This window comes from Neolamprologus multifasciatus, chromosome 15, assembly GCF_963576455.1.
Source record: "Neolamprologus multifasciatus chromosome 15, fNeoMul1.2, whole genome shotgun sequence".
In the NCBI taxonomy this organism is placed as follows: domain Eukaryota; kingdom Metazoa; phylum Chordata; class Actinopteri; order Cichliformes; family Cichlidae; genus Neolamprologus; species Neolamprologus multifasciatus.
The window spans coordinates 39,070,929-39,085,492 of NC_140453.1; the positions used below are offsets into that span (position 1 = coordinate 39,070,929).

Sequence of the window (14,564 nt, forward strand, 5' to 3'; positions counted from 1 at the left end):
ACAACTGATAACAAGCCCTCACAGTCACAGGAGGCTGCTGTTGCTAGCAGCAGAGCAGGAGGAGGAATCTTATTCTGGATCTTGTTGTGACATATACTATAAAAACTAAAGATTTTTACAGTATTCCCTGAAAACCTTCATTTGTCTTATAATTTCTTAAAAACATGGATTACACAGCAGTAGCAAATACATTACATTACTGTAGATGTCTTTCTGAAATTGCTGTAGCTAAGTCAAGGATATAATCCGCCTGCTGTTATCCTCTTCAATGAAATGTGCCAACACCGTGGGAGTTTAGTTTAGGTAGCTGCTCTGCTCTATGCCTGATTATCATGTTAATAGTGTGACATTCTCACTGCGTACGATTCTTCCTGGTACGCAGTGAATAACTTCAGTAATCACTTTGTTCAAACCAGTCTGTCTGTCAGATTCCATTCCTACAAGACTGCTCAAAAAGTCCTACCATTAAGTCTGTGGGCTATGTGCCATTAATATGTACCCCTACAGGCCTTTAAGCTGGCAGTAATTAAACCATTACTTAAAAAGATTTGATCCAGCTGTCTTAGCCAATTGTAGGCCAGTCTCCAACCTTCCTTTTATCTCAATAGTTCTTTAAAGAATTGTTGTAAAGCAGCAACAGAGGAATGGTTTGTTTAAAGAGTTTCAGTCAGTTTTAGGAACTCATCACTCAGAAGGTTAAAAATTATCTTCTTGTCCTGCTAGACTTCAGTGTAGCATTCGATACTGACCGTATTTTATTACAGAGATTAGAGCAGGCCGCAGGTATTAAAGGTCCTGCGCCGCACTGATTTGAATCATATCTCTCTCCAATAGACTCCAGTTTGTTCATGTAAATGGGGAGTCTTATTCACACACTAAGGTTAATATTGGAGTTCCACAGGGTTCCATGTAGGACAAAGGTGTCAAACTCCAGACCTCGAGGCCTCGAGGTAAGAATTTATGACCTGCAGTCTATCTGGGTCAGATATAAACCAAGTGTATATCTGAGTGAATCATAATGCAATCATATGGCACACTGACTTCTGAGGAAATTTTAAATGGCACTCGCCATCAGAAAGGTTGCCTACCCCTGGATTAAAGTCAGTGTTCCAGCACTGAAAGTGCAGGTCTCTGGCTCACCAACTGGTAACACTACCATTAATGGCCATTAATGATTGTTGCACCTATGTTTGACTAATCAATATGTCTTCTATGTGAAAGGTATCACTTCTTTTCCATGACAACAAATTTTCCAAACTCAGCTAAAGCATTCTGTTTGTACACTGCTGTTTGATTTATTGATCAGTAGGATTTGAAGGCAGAAAAGAGGACAGCTAGTATGAGTACAGTAAAGAGATTTGCTAACTTTTTGAAAAAATCACTAAATAAATCAGCCATACAGCTTGTGAAACATCTGTTTAAATCTTGTTGAATTTAATTGGCTAAATTCACAAAAAAGCAGTTTTAGAGTAGCACCACATCTCACCTGATCACAGCCAAGTTATGTTACTTATTTCTAATTACTTTAATCACACTGTACAGCTTGTCATGGCTAACAGATGGATTCAAGCGCAGACAGCGTTCTGGCAACTAATAAAGGTGACAATTTATTGACACAAGAGTGAAACCTCGGTGATTTGTATATACAGTGAGTGGGGCAGGGGTCCAGGGCTCCAGGGGATAGAGGGGAGGGAATCCATGCTCGCTCTTCACTCAGTCCAAACGCCGCCACTCCTCTTCTCACGCACACTCACTTCTCCTCAGCCACTCTCGCTCCAATTTCCACTTATGCCGACACACTCAGGGATCACAGGTAATGGTGGGTTGAATGTATGATTGTTTGTGAGTGGAATTAAAGTTGAGCAGCACCAGCATCCAAAATAATTAGCTTAAAAAGACAATGCTGCCAGTGAGGAATGGGAGCAGCTTTGATGTTCCATCAATGTGCAACCTACTATTTTAGACGGACACCAGCTGCAGAATCAGTAATACATTCAAAAGGAGGGAGGCACATCTTTTTAAAAAGAAAAATCTGCCTTGAAATTTTGCAATTTAGTTGAGCTCAGCACTGCAATGGTAATATGCAAAGCACACAATAATGTCCTAAAGTGTATTCTCAAGTTTTTCAAAATTAGAGAGACAACATACTCAGAGGAACTCAAAGGAAAGGTTATGTTCCAAAAAGCAAGGATTAGGACAAAAAAGGAGATGTAAATGTGCCTGTGTCATCCAGGTCATCGTAGTCTAAGGAGCTTGGAAAGAAAAGCGTGTGGACTTTTTTTTAAAGTTGCTTGAAAACGTTTCACCTTTCATCTGAGAATCTTCTTCAGTTCTAAGGTTATGATGGTGGAGAGTCCCAGATTTAAGATGTGAATGTGTTAGAGGATAAACTTGTAGAGTAATTGTGATGAGCAATTTACTATGTAAATTTACAAAAAATGATCAGAAATCTCAAAGTTTCATTTCAAATTCATATGACTTTCTATTTCAGTGGAGCTGTCCAATGAAAAGGTTTCACAAACCTGCATAGAGAGGAAGAAATAAATTCTGTCTATTTTTCTTGCGTGAAGTTTTTTCATTCAAAACACACGAGTGGGAGGGGGGTATAGTATAGTAGTGTGTTATAAGTGCTGCCAGAAATAAGCTTCCACTGTGTAGGAAAATTCCCTTCAACCGTATGTCAGGTGGTGTGACTCCCCCCTCCCAAAGCCTTATTGGAGCAGCAGGTGGAGCTCCCTCACCATCTCTCCTTCATATTATCAATACCATTGTCTTTGTGGACTCAACCAGCTGGGATGCATCTCTGTGGAAAAACTCCCCTTTATGTGGCAACTTAAAGCTAAAAGGAGCACAGAAATCACATCCTGCAAAAACTAGGTAAGTCTAATTTAATTCACTTTAATAGTAAAGACTGCTATATTCATACAGAGTTTTGAAGCTTCTAAAAGGTAAAAAGGATGAAAGAATAAAGCTATATGTATGGTTCTGTATGTCATCAAGATTACAGTGGATCCCTAACTTCTCTCAAGTAACACAGGGCCGCAGACAAGCAATTTCCAAGTGACAGAGATTTGACGAAAACATAACTTTCTTCAGAAACCATTAATACTTTGTTTTAGTTACACCCAGATGAAACCCACCTAACACAGTAGGCCAGCTTTCATGTAGAGTTATTTTGAGTTTACAACAAAGTAGCCTACAAAATGTAAATCTATTTTTAACACCTTAAACTCAACAGTTGTCATCATGTACAATATGTTATCCTAACAGTTACACCTAAAACTTTCCAAGTAGGTCTTAAAAAGCTGCACAATGCGACGCCCTGAACATTATTTGTCTTACTGTACATCCAGTTGTTTTATTGCAGGTATTAGCATGTGAGCAAACAATGGAGGGAGCCACTTTATCCATCTTTGTTACTATCCAGAAGATCTACTACCCTTTACTTTGTGTCATCGGCATTCCAGGTTTGTATTGCGTTTGGCTTTCCATGATCTATCAGGAATAATGGACATCAAAATATAACAATGCACAAGATTAGACGTTAGGACGTTTTAATATGTCAATAAATCCCTTTAGATTTAGATTTTTCATATATACCAAGTAGAAGTAGAAATGTGACATTGCGTATTTAGCTGCGGACGAGGATTAGGGCCACTGGCCACACTTTTTTTTCTTCTTCTCCAGAATTCTGAGAAAAGTCAGAATTCTGACTTTAATCTCAGAATTCTGAGAAAAAAGTCAGAATTCTGAGAAAAAAAGTCAGAATTCTGAGAAAAAAGTCAGAATTCTGAGAAAAAAAGTCAGAATTCTGAGAAAAAAGTCAGAATTCTGACTTTTCATCTTAATTATTTTTTCTCAGTCTTCAAGCCTTTGTCGCATCGTTGTGATGTAATCGGCCTACAAATGCGACCTCAGGAGGATGTAGCCTCTGAATTTGGACACAGCTACTCTGTTACCAACAACATTAGCTAGCTGATGTATGCTAGCTACCAAATCCTTGATGAAATCCATGAGATGAAGTTTCCTAAATAGTTCCTGAATAGTTAAAAATGTGTGAAAACTGGATATCAGATTCATTTTGCTACTTATCTTGTGGATGTGTACAATATCATATGCATCCTTGGTTTTAGCTTTTATCTTTGACCAAATGATCAATAAACGAGTGTGGGCCTGTGTTCCTACCCTTTGTTCTAGGAAACCTCTTTACATTCTACATGATCTGTTTCCGTAATTGTGGGATGTCCAGCACAGCCATCATCTACCTCAGTTGTCTAGCTATTGCTGACATTTTCTACTTGGTGTGGATAATTCTTATTGACCTAACTCTCGCCTTCTGGACCCTGCAGCCCTTCTGGCACTCTTACCCCTGGTGTAGCATTCTGGGATTTTTGCAGTATGGGTCACTCTACAGCTCCTCTTGGATTGTGGTGGTGTTCACCATCGAGCGTTACTTGGTCCTTCGCAGCACGGCTGTCAAACAGTATTTGTCCCAAACTAGGGTCACTAAGCTTACCTGCATAGCTATTGTGCTGGTATCCCACCTGGTCTCTGTGCCTCTGGCTTGGATCAATATTGTCACACCTGTGAACCTCACAGTGGATGGAGAGAACATCACATTGCCCAGATGTCTATACCGCAATGAGACCTACACTACTGTTATAGTGTGGATAACTACATTCCTCTCAGGAGGAATTCCGATCATGTTGGTTATCATTTTCAATTACCTCATTGGGTACCATTTGTGCAACGCCAGTAAGCTCTTCACTAAAGAGGAGTATCGTGTCATGCAGGGTAAAAGCACGAGGGGCATGTTGAGAAGGACCATTCTCCTGCTGGGAACCGTCTCTGTGGCTTTTGTTGTGCTTAGCCTTCCTCGTTTTGTCACGTATTGCATCTTGAGGACCAACTACAATAATGAGAATTTTAATAGAAATGACTACAGCATTCCAATCAACGTTGCCGGAGACATTGCCAACATGCTGCAGAACCTGAACTCCACCACAAACTTCCTAATCTACTGTATGGTCAGTCGACGCTTCCGGCAAGAGCTGGTCCAGGTACTGACTTGTAATGAGAAGGCACTTGAACTGGGCTCTGTCCTCACAAATACTACCATGAAAGTTTTTTCAGTGGTGGATCATAAGGCTTCATATTCCAGCAACCCTGTGTCTGTGGTGCTAACCAGTTTAAAACCTACAGAATAGAACGAACTCCAAGAAGATAAAAAGGTTAAAGTTTCTTCTTTAAACTAGTTTTAACACAAAAGCCGTGAATCAAGGTACACTTACCTACTTTTACAGGCTGTATCCCCGGAAACTCATCAAGTTCGATATTAACCTAAAGCCAGAATGATGTGTTTGGTTGGTTTACACAGGTAGAACAGTATCAGCATATACGCAGATGGTGTATATGAAAAACTTGTTTAACAGAATATATTGCAAAAACAGATACTTGGGACAAATTCTGAAAAGGTGTCAAAATGTCAAATGAAGTGCAAGGACTTGAAAGAAAGATTAAAATACTTATATTGGTGTCATGGCTCTCAATACATTCAACAATATTAGATTGCAGCAAAAGCCCAAATTGGACAGATGGATGACCTGCTCTGAAACACCTCAACAATTTCTTGATTGCTATGAAGTTATACATATGTCCCAAAAAGCTGAATCCAACAGATAAACAGATATTTTGTGAATTAATGCCACAGATAAGCCTCTATTTCTTAAAAAATTTATGACTGAGATTTAAAAATTTATTTTGTATTCAATATGACCCAAAATGAGTGACTGAGCCCATAAACTCAACCTCTCAAAACGTTTTCCTTCTAAGTCAGAAAACCATTTTTCCATGGACTTCTATGGGACTGGGAGTCCTTTTGCATTCACAACTATCGTCATCAGGTGGACTTGAGACAGAAGGCAGGTTTAAGGAACTGCATATTGGCTGAATTTTTCCAACCGGGGTCCTACGTCTATGTTTTTTACTGTATGTGATGCCAACATATAAAGTACATCTACTGACATCGTCACCAACAGTCACTGGTTACTAAAGTTACATTATTAACCCAGAAGGTTGATTTTGGGCACTCTTGTTGTTTTAAAATCAACCTTCTGTACTACTGAAGGGTGTACTACAAAGGAAATAAGCCAGGCTTTCTTTGTATAAGCTGACTTGACAAAACCTAAAACCCCAGTCAGAGATGAGAGATATCACACTATAATTTCTGCAACTTTCTCTGTTGAGGCGGCCTTTCTTTGCTGTGTCATACGATCTTTTTCCATATAAAATTATCCCTATGAATTCTGCCTATCGTTCACAGTAGAGCTCTGGAACTTTAAAACTGCCCTGTACCTTAATAAAGGCGATGTGGAAATTTAGTTTGTTGACAGAAGTTAAATCAATTTTATTGATTGACAGGTGCTCTTTGTGTGTGTTCTGCATTCTACTAACTGCGCTGTAAAAGAGCAGCAGATCAGAATCAAGTATATGAACATTTACACATTTTCTGCATCACCAGATGAATATTCAAGCAACATTGTGATGTTTGTACAGCTGCGCTTCATTTGCAATATCAGTGAGGTACAGTACAGAGGTACAATTTAAATTCTACTAAGAAAAAAAATCATATGCAAGTCTAGCTGTTTGTAAAAAGAAATCCTGAACATAACCCGCTCCTGTTCAGGTTAAATTACCACAATGTTTTAGTCAGGTAGAAAGAGAGACACTTTCATGACAAACAACTTAAAACAAGACTTTCTTGCTAACCTAGTAATCTAGCTTAATGACACACCCCTCTTGGTTTCTTCTTCCAAGCACAGGAATGACCAGTGTTGAACATCAGAAAGAATGCAAGTTTAAAATATTAAACTAGTTCTCTTTTCAGACCCAGAAGTTACTGCATTTTTTTCCCATCCACACAAAAACATGGTATGCATTTTGCTCAAAGAACCATTATATACAACTTTTGCCCAATTGTGGACCTTTGTCAATACAGTTTATTTATAAAACAAAAAAGGAAAATCAGACTTGGGTGTGATATGGATCATGTCTAGTTATGAAACAAAAACATGTTCTTGTTTGATGGCCTTGAAAATGGGTCACTGTATAAAATTTACTGAGAACACAGTTCAGTACCGTTTTATACATGCTGCAGAATATATTCTTTACCTGTCAAGTCCTGTGTATCCTTTTTCCCCCTGCTGCTTCAATTTCATTGCTTCACAATGTGTGATGAAAACAAAACATGACACCTTTCCAACAAAACAGTTGAATGTGGCTGGCTGCAGCCTGCCTACCTGGTTGAAGAAGCAACCTGATTGGCAGCCCTGGAGTTCACGCTCCACACCTTTTGCATAAATGGGTCACGAGACTTCCAAGATTTGCATAAGACAGGAAGGAACAAGCAACGGGAATGTTTCCTGTTTGCCACAAAACAGGTTTGTGCTGGGGCTGAGCAGCTTTAAGCAAAGGTAGGTGTGAAAACACATTGGCTTTGTTCTTTAACTTGTTATGTCAAACACCATGTTAACTTTTGACATTTTTTTTAGTTATTGTTTAAAAAGAAATACCTGGCATTGGTTTTGATGAATGATTCTGACCTTTGTACTTGTTTGTCACGATCAGGTTACGCTTCAACCCACCTGTAGAGATCCTCCGTTTTCACTTGTTTCAGTGTGAAAAATAAAAGAACACATGAATACTTCTACCGAGAAGAGTTTGCCGTATTAAGGGTAATGCTTTTCCCTGTGGTTCTAGTCTCGGTTTGTAACCGCCATGTTGATTTTATGTAGGGCGTTTTGCTGTGTGTGTGTGTGTGTGTGTGTGTGTGTGTGTGTGTGTGTGTGTGTGTGTGTGTGTGTCTGTCTTTAAGGTGCCATGTTGCAACAGATTATTTTAACACTGCTTTCATTTTCACCACAGAGGCCAAAGACAATTTAATTGGTAAAATAAAATTAAAAAATGGACCCTTTTAAAGGTAGGAAGGCACAGACACAGAGCTATCAGCTTGCCAAAAATGCCATTTTCAGTGAAGTGAGTAAAAACTTGTTGATCTTTTCCATCTTGCTTTCAGGGCCTTGTCCCCATCATAGCATTCCTGTTGAAATGGGTGAGACTCTGGACTTGGAACGGCTCCCCCCATGTGAACAGTGTAACGCACACACAGAGACCGTCAAAAGGCTAGAGGCCCGTGAATTTGAGCCTCCACAGCGGGCAGCACAACAAGTGTTCTTGAGTAAATTCCCTGAGAACCAGTATAAGCACCAGTTTTGCATTAACTCCCCAGCAGCACCACTCTCAGGACATGTGAATGCCCCATTCACGGAAGATTTTTGGCATGTTAGCCTAAGACAGAAAGTGCAGTATAAGCAAGGCCCCATAGGCCCTTCAAGCCAGCACTGGAGCCACTCTGTGGACGATGCAGAGTACTTGGAGCCCCCCCAACCGCTCAAATCGGACTTCAACAGCATCAACTATGTTAAAATGCCAATTCCACATATGCCACGTGAGTATGTCAGTGAATTACCACTGGATTGTTTCATTTAAGTAGAGCTGAAAAATTATCCAATATTTACACAGAACACAGTAAAAGAGGTCACAAATTAAAGGAAAAATAATCTGTACCTTAATCCCTTACAATGTCTCAGTTTTTGCTGATATGTTTGGAGTCCACAGATTTACGTGGAAAACAAAAAAATACGTAATCCATAGGTTTCTCTACTGTTTGATGAAACCTTTCAGCATAAACGATCACACCCACAACTTTAGGCCTGTGAAGAAAAAAAAAAATCCAACCAGGTGAGCAGGAAAACAAATTCACACAGAAGTCAGCACTGTTGTACCACATTGTAACAGGCTGTAAAAACGTTAAGCATTTTAAAATGGGATTCTATTTAGCTTCCTTTTTCAGCCCTGTTTGTTGATACTGTGTCATAGGACACTAAAACACCAAACTCATGCCTGCTTTAAGACATCTTTACTTTGTGGCTGGCGCTCAATAACATGGAAACATCGAGTGTCCCATAACAAATGATAACTATAATTGGTCATATTGTGAATGTCACTGAAAAAAATTATTGGTTGTAGGCAGCAGTCATTTAAAACCATAATTTTAGCACTCAAAAACAAACAGTAAATGTGCTATTTAGAACTGAAGAAGCTTTTTGGATGACAGGTGAAAGGTTTTCAAGTCCAGACGCTTTTCTTTCCAAGCTCCTTAGACTACGATGGCCTAAATGTGCTATTGCATTCCAGAAGCAGGACAATCTGCATCTCATTTCTGCTAAACCATCTGAAAGGGGAACTTATGTCTCCTCTGTGTCTGTCTGCAGGCCACATGCCAATGCAGGGAAGCTGTCTGAAACAGCGCGCGTGCTGCCCGCCAGCAAACCCGCGCGGACGCGATAATTATCGTCATCAAGACCCGGGTTACCCAGCAGCCCGACACCAGGAGCCTCAACCCCACCAGAAAATGTTTGTCATTATGATCTACTAATTCCAGCATTGGTTCACTGGTGGAATACTTTCCCCAATACTGTATGTTGTGAGTCACTCTGTGGTCAGTTCTCATCATTTCCCTCCACAGGAATCTCTCTCAAAATGGGCAGCAACTTAAAGGTGCTCTTAATGGTCACGGTGGTTCTGCGGCTCCCTATGCACCTCCTCTAGACGTGATGCATGAGGTCAGCGTGGGTTGCTCCGACCTTGCAGGCGCAGGATCAGACACGAAGGAGATCAGGAGGACCATCAGTCTTCCCGAGGAGTGCAGTAAGTCCCACCATGTGCCAAAGCATGCATCATTCCCTTCTGTTTCATGTTTCCCTTCTGTTCAGGATAATGACTGATGGGGTTTTTGTTTTCTGTTTTTCCCCTCCCTCATTGACAGGAAGAGTTTTTATCACATATTCAGTGGACATAGCCAAGGAAATGTTCATTTTTGTTAAATTTCTCGTGGACCAAGGCTTTAGACCCTCAGTAAGTCCACTCATTCATCAGCCTTTGATTTCCCGCAGATGCTCACTCCACTTCAAATGTTCTCACTCGCTCTGCCTTTCCTCAGCTCGACATGTTTGACAGTTCAATCCGAAACATGGGTATCAACCAATGGACGGACCGTTTTCTGAATGATGTAAGTGTGACAACCGAGTTTGATTAGGCAAATCTTCAACTCTTATCACAGCTGTGCTGAAAAATTGACAGTGAGGACTGTTTTGACAGAAATCAGTGCTGATCATTGTGGCCATCAGCCCCAAGTACAAAGCGGATGTGGAAGGAGATGGAGTCGATGAGCATGGCCTGCACACAAAGTACATCCACAACCAGGTAAATGGTCTCTTAGTAACTGAGAAGCAAATATTTTCTCACAATGTCTCCCTCTTGTGGCTTTTCTGTATCATTAAAGTACCTCCCCTCACATTTCAATTGCATGGAAGAATGAGGAAATACCTCCCAGGAACTGAAAACAGAACCATTCCTCCCAGATTCCTTACTGTGTTAGTGTGCCAGAGCAGAGTGCAGTCAAATTCTTTTGCTTTCTGTCAGAGCATCAATCACAATGTGTAACTGAGTCAATGTTAGGTGACAAGGAAAATACATTTTGGTTTAACTCATGAGTGAAGCATTTGTTTAGTTCTATCACTGACTATCCTTTCACAATGGCACAGATTCAAAATGAGTACATCCAGCAAGGCTGCCTGAACTTCAGACTGGTTCCTGTGATGTTTCCCAATGCAGCCAAGGTAAGACTGATCAACACATGTTTGGGGGGGGAGGGGAACACGTCTTTGTGATTTGTGTGAACTGACCCTTTAATAAACCACTCACCATCACCCCTGCATTGGAAGCACAAGTAAAACCTATGTGAGGAAATAAAACCCTCCAAAATAACTGATTGAAAAGAAAAGGACAAATAAAGTTTACAGCTTTGCGTAGACTATAAACAGGAAAGAGATGAGGGCAGTTAGGTTCCAGGTAAAAGGCCCATGAATCCAGAGGATTAAGTACATTGACTGTGCATGCTAACCCACGGCTACCCCTCGTATCCTCTTACAGACTCATGTACCCAGCTGGCTTCAGAGTACCAGAATCTACCGTTGGCCCCAGGACACCCAGGATTTGCTTCTGCGTCTCTTGAGGGAGGAGCGCTACATCATCCCACACCGGAGTGCTGACCTCACCCTCACGTTCCGTCCTGTCTGAGAGCAGTAAACAGAGGACTGGGACAAAATATGTGGCATAGTTAAAATTGTTTACTTTACCCCAGATGTACTGATCTTTTACAGTGTTCAGTTATAAACAATCAATGAAGTGGCACGTTTAACTTTTACAAGTAGATTAAACGTACTTGTTTATTTCCGACAAATCTGCTTTTACACTGGCCAATCAGAGCTTTTGCTGCTAGTTTGTGGGTTTCATTTTGGTTTCTTATTCTTTCCTTAATATACACTTCAAATGAATTTAACCAATATTTGTCTACAAGAAGGCAGAAAGGCTTTTTCTGGCTTATTATATTAGAAACATTAGTACATATCTGAAGTTGTGATTTTGTGCATGTGAAAGATCTGGCTTAGTCTTCACCAACACTTACAAATATCTAGGTATTCAGCCACATAATTATTTATCTAATCTATTTTTTTCCTAACAGTGTACAGTTAAGTGCTGGGCAGGTACAGTGCTTTAAGAGTAATCTCAACTGAGAAGCATTAGTATGTTTTGAGAAGTGTGTTTATTTTAAATATCTTTCAGCTCACAAGGCAACACAGGCCACTACTACTACTATTGATAATAGATAGATATACAAAGTGCTTCACAGACAGAAAATCAACCAAAAAAGGAGTGCTAAGTAGGACTGTAAAAAAATATTCTGGATGTAAAATTGCAAAGCATTTGGAGAATTCATGATCTAGAGTAAATAAGTATCACTAACATATTTCTGTACATAATAGAAAGAGCTGAAAATTGATATTGAGTGGCTATGATTTTCAAGATGTGATTCAGCGGTATACTGCATGGATTTGTTCTGAAAGAGTCCGTGGATGTGATATCTGACTGCATTTACAAATGCACGTTCAAAAACCACGCAAACGCACAGACCACCACTATGATCCAGGAATACTTCTACCCTCTGGAGTAAAGATGAGAGTGAACATCCTGCTTGTTATCAGCATGCAGTTCAAATGCCAGCACGTATGATGGTATGGAGGACATTGGTCCGCATAGCACCAATGCCTGAACTGTTGAGCAGTTGAAATCCTTCATTAAGCAAAGATTGTAAAATATTTTGCTTTCACAGCAACATGTACTCCTGGGTCTCCCCCAGTAAACACAGTGTGTTGTTTTTAGAAATGTACAGTAAAAAACTTCTGTTTCAATATTTGATGTTGTCTTGGTATGATTCATTCAGTTCAGTTCAGTTTTTAATATATATTTTACATGGCACAGCTTTCAAGGAAATAATGTAGAAAATTAGAGAAAGAGGAATGTGGATAGAGGAAAGAGAATCAAGGAAGTGCAGAGAATTAGTAAGGAGGAAATGAGGGCGATGAATGAAAATGCATTTGGTCCAAATACCTGTAGAAGTGCTGAGATGTCTACAAGAGATGGAAAGTGATTTAAACAAGACTGTTTAACACAATCTGTGTTCAGCGTGAGAGCATGTCTGAGGAATGGGGAAGAACTGGTACTGATTTTCAAGCTATAAAGTTGTTGAGCCCTGCCATGAAGCTATGTGAAAGCATTGTTGAAACTAAGTTAAGAAGCCTGAGTGTGGTTTCCTGCCAAGAAAGTGCATTACACACATAACATTTACTTTCAGTCAGGAGGTCAGGAGTGACAGAAGTATGTAAAGATGGCGCACAACATTTATGAAGACGGTAAAACACTGGTAAGGTGTGCAGTATGAGTGCCAGATGGGTTCGAGGTGGGGGTGGAATTACATCAGGGATCAGCTCTGAACCCTCCTTGTTTGCAGTGGTGATGGACAGGCTGATAGATGAGGTCAGACAGGAGTCTCCGTGGACTATGATGTTTGTAGGCAATGTCTGGGAGAGGTGGAGGTATGCACTAGAGAAAAGGAATTAAACTGAATAAAAGCAAGACAGAAATCATGCAGCTGAGAGGGAGAGAAGTGTAACAGTGAAGCTACACGGAGCGGAGGTAGTGAAGGTGGATACATTTAAGTTTGAGAGCCAAAGCAAGGGGTGTCAGGGTGGGATCGGTGACAGAGGGATAGCAGCGAGACTGAAAAATGTTTACATGATAATAATGAGACCTGTTAAAATGTATGGTTTGGACATGTTTGCACTAACATATAGACAGGGGGTGGAGGTGGTACTGAGTTGACTATACTAAGATTTTCATTGGGAGTGACAAGAATCAATGGGATTAGAAATGAGTATATGAGACGGACAGATCAGGTTGAGTAGGTTGCAGAAAAAGTTGGAGAGGTAAAGTGGAGATGCTCGCAGATGCACTGAAACAATGTTAATTACAGGATAATTGTCTTCTCAATTCAACACAAATTTGCTATAAATATATAATGCACGTTTTTGAAAAGTATTATTTAAAATGTTGCAATGTTATAATAGAAAATGAGATTATGAACACAGGACAATTTGAATCTGTTGTTCTTATTTATTTGCGCTTATTTAAAGTAAACAGCACATTTCCAGATAAGCACATGCTCGCAGAGGTCGAGTCTACAGTAGCGCAAAGTCTACGGTGACCCTGGACGGTTATGTAGACGGTCCATCCCCGTTCGCAGAGAAGTACTTTGGTGTAATGCAGAGGCTAACTGGAAGAACCAGAAGATGGCAGCATGTACCAAACAATAACACCCAGCATCAGTCATCTATTCATGGTGAAAGCGCCAATGTCTTCTCCAATTATACATTGTTTTATTTTTTTTATTTAAAAAACACATGTAAAAATGTATATTTATTTATTTTTAAACTGGGGTCACCTTTCACTTTGAACAGATTACAAAAAAGAAAAAAAATGTCGGTCATAAAGCATCAGTGTGATAAAACACGTAGACAGGGGCCCAGGAAGTCTGGTAGAAACATCCGGGCCATATGTTCCACCACTGACTCCCTGATAAGCCAGCATTGTGTGGGGCACCTTTAACTGCCAGATTTTCACTCTGAACTTCATTTTACTCTGGTCAGTGTGCACAGCCTGTTTACCAAACCTGACAGAAAAAGAAAAAAAAATGTTGCTCACATATGTGTGCGTCTCTGTGGGGAACTCTGCTGATGTCCAAGCTTTTATCAGCTCCTGCATGAGGTGCCTCTGTGTAAACAGAGCTGCAGCCAGAACCAATAAATCCATTGTTTGTTATTGTTTCAGGACCTGCACACCACTCCACTCAGTCTTATCTGGTGGATCCAAAGCAGCCAAACGCACATATTCTTCCTAAACGGCATGAAGTTACATCTACAATACATGAGAATCCTACAGAAAAGCCCTATGGGGAATCAAAATGACATTAATATGTTCAATGAGAGATCTGTCAGTCTTTTGCCTGCATTGCCTGCTTTTTGCAAATTTTACAGAATTCTTAGAAG

General features: G+C 40.1%; 2 protein-coding genes across 2 annotated transcripts; both read left to right on the forward strand.

Annotated features, from left to right (window-relative positions):
* Positions 1-353: 353 nt before the first annotated feature.
* Positions 354-7,272, forward strand: LOC146502733 (putative G-protein coupled receptor 139). The gene is made up of 2 exons (XM_085134218.1): positions 354-3,467; positions 4,198-7,272. Exons 1-2 carry the CDS (start codon positions 3,389-3,391, stop codon positions 5,205-5,207), a joined length of 1,089 nt encoding a protein of 362 aa, XP_084990344.1. The 5' UTR covers positions 354-3,388; the 3' UTR covers positions 5,208-7,272.
* Positions 7,273-7,494: 222 nt separating this feature from the next.
* Positions 7,495-12,375, forward strand: traf3ip2a (TRAF3 interacting protein 2a). Its single transcript, XM_085134216.1, has 10 exons — positions 7,495-7,733; positions 7,924-7,978; positions 8,075-8,506; positions 9,333-9,474; positions 9,587-9,768; positions 9,887-9,975; positions 10,061-10,129; positions 10,219-10,323; positions 10,665-10,739; positions 11,053-12,375. The coding sequence occupies exons 2-10, from the start codon at positions 7,963-7,965 to the stop codon at positions 11,197-11,199; spliced, it is 1,257 nt and encodes a 418-aa protein (XP_084990342.1). The 5' UTR covers positions 7,495-7,733; positions 7,924-7,962; the 3' UTR covers positions 11,200-12,375.
* The last annotated feature ends 2,189 nt before the right edge of the window (positions 12,376-14,564 follow it).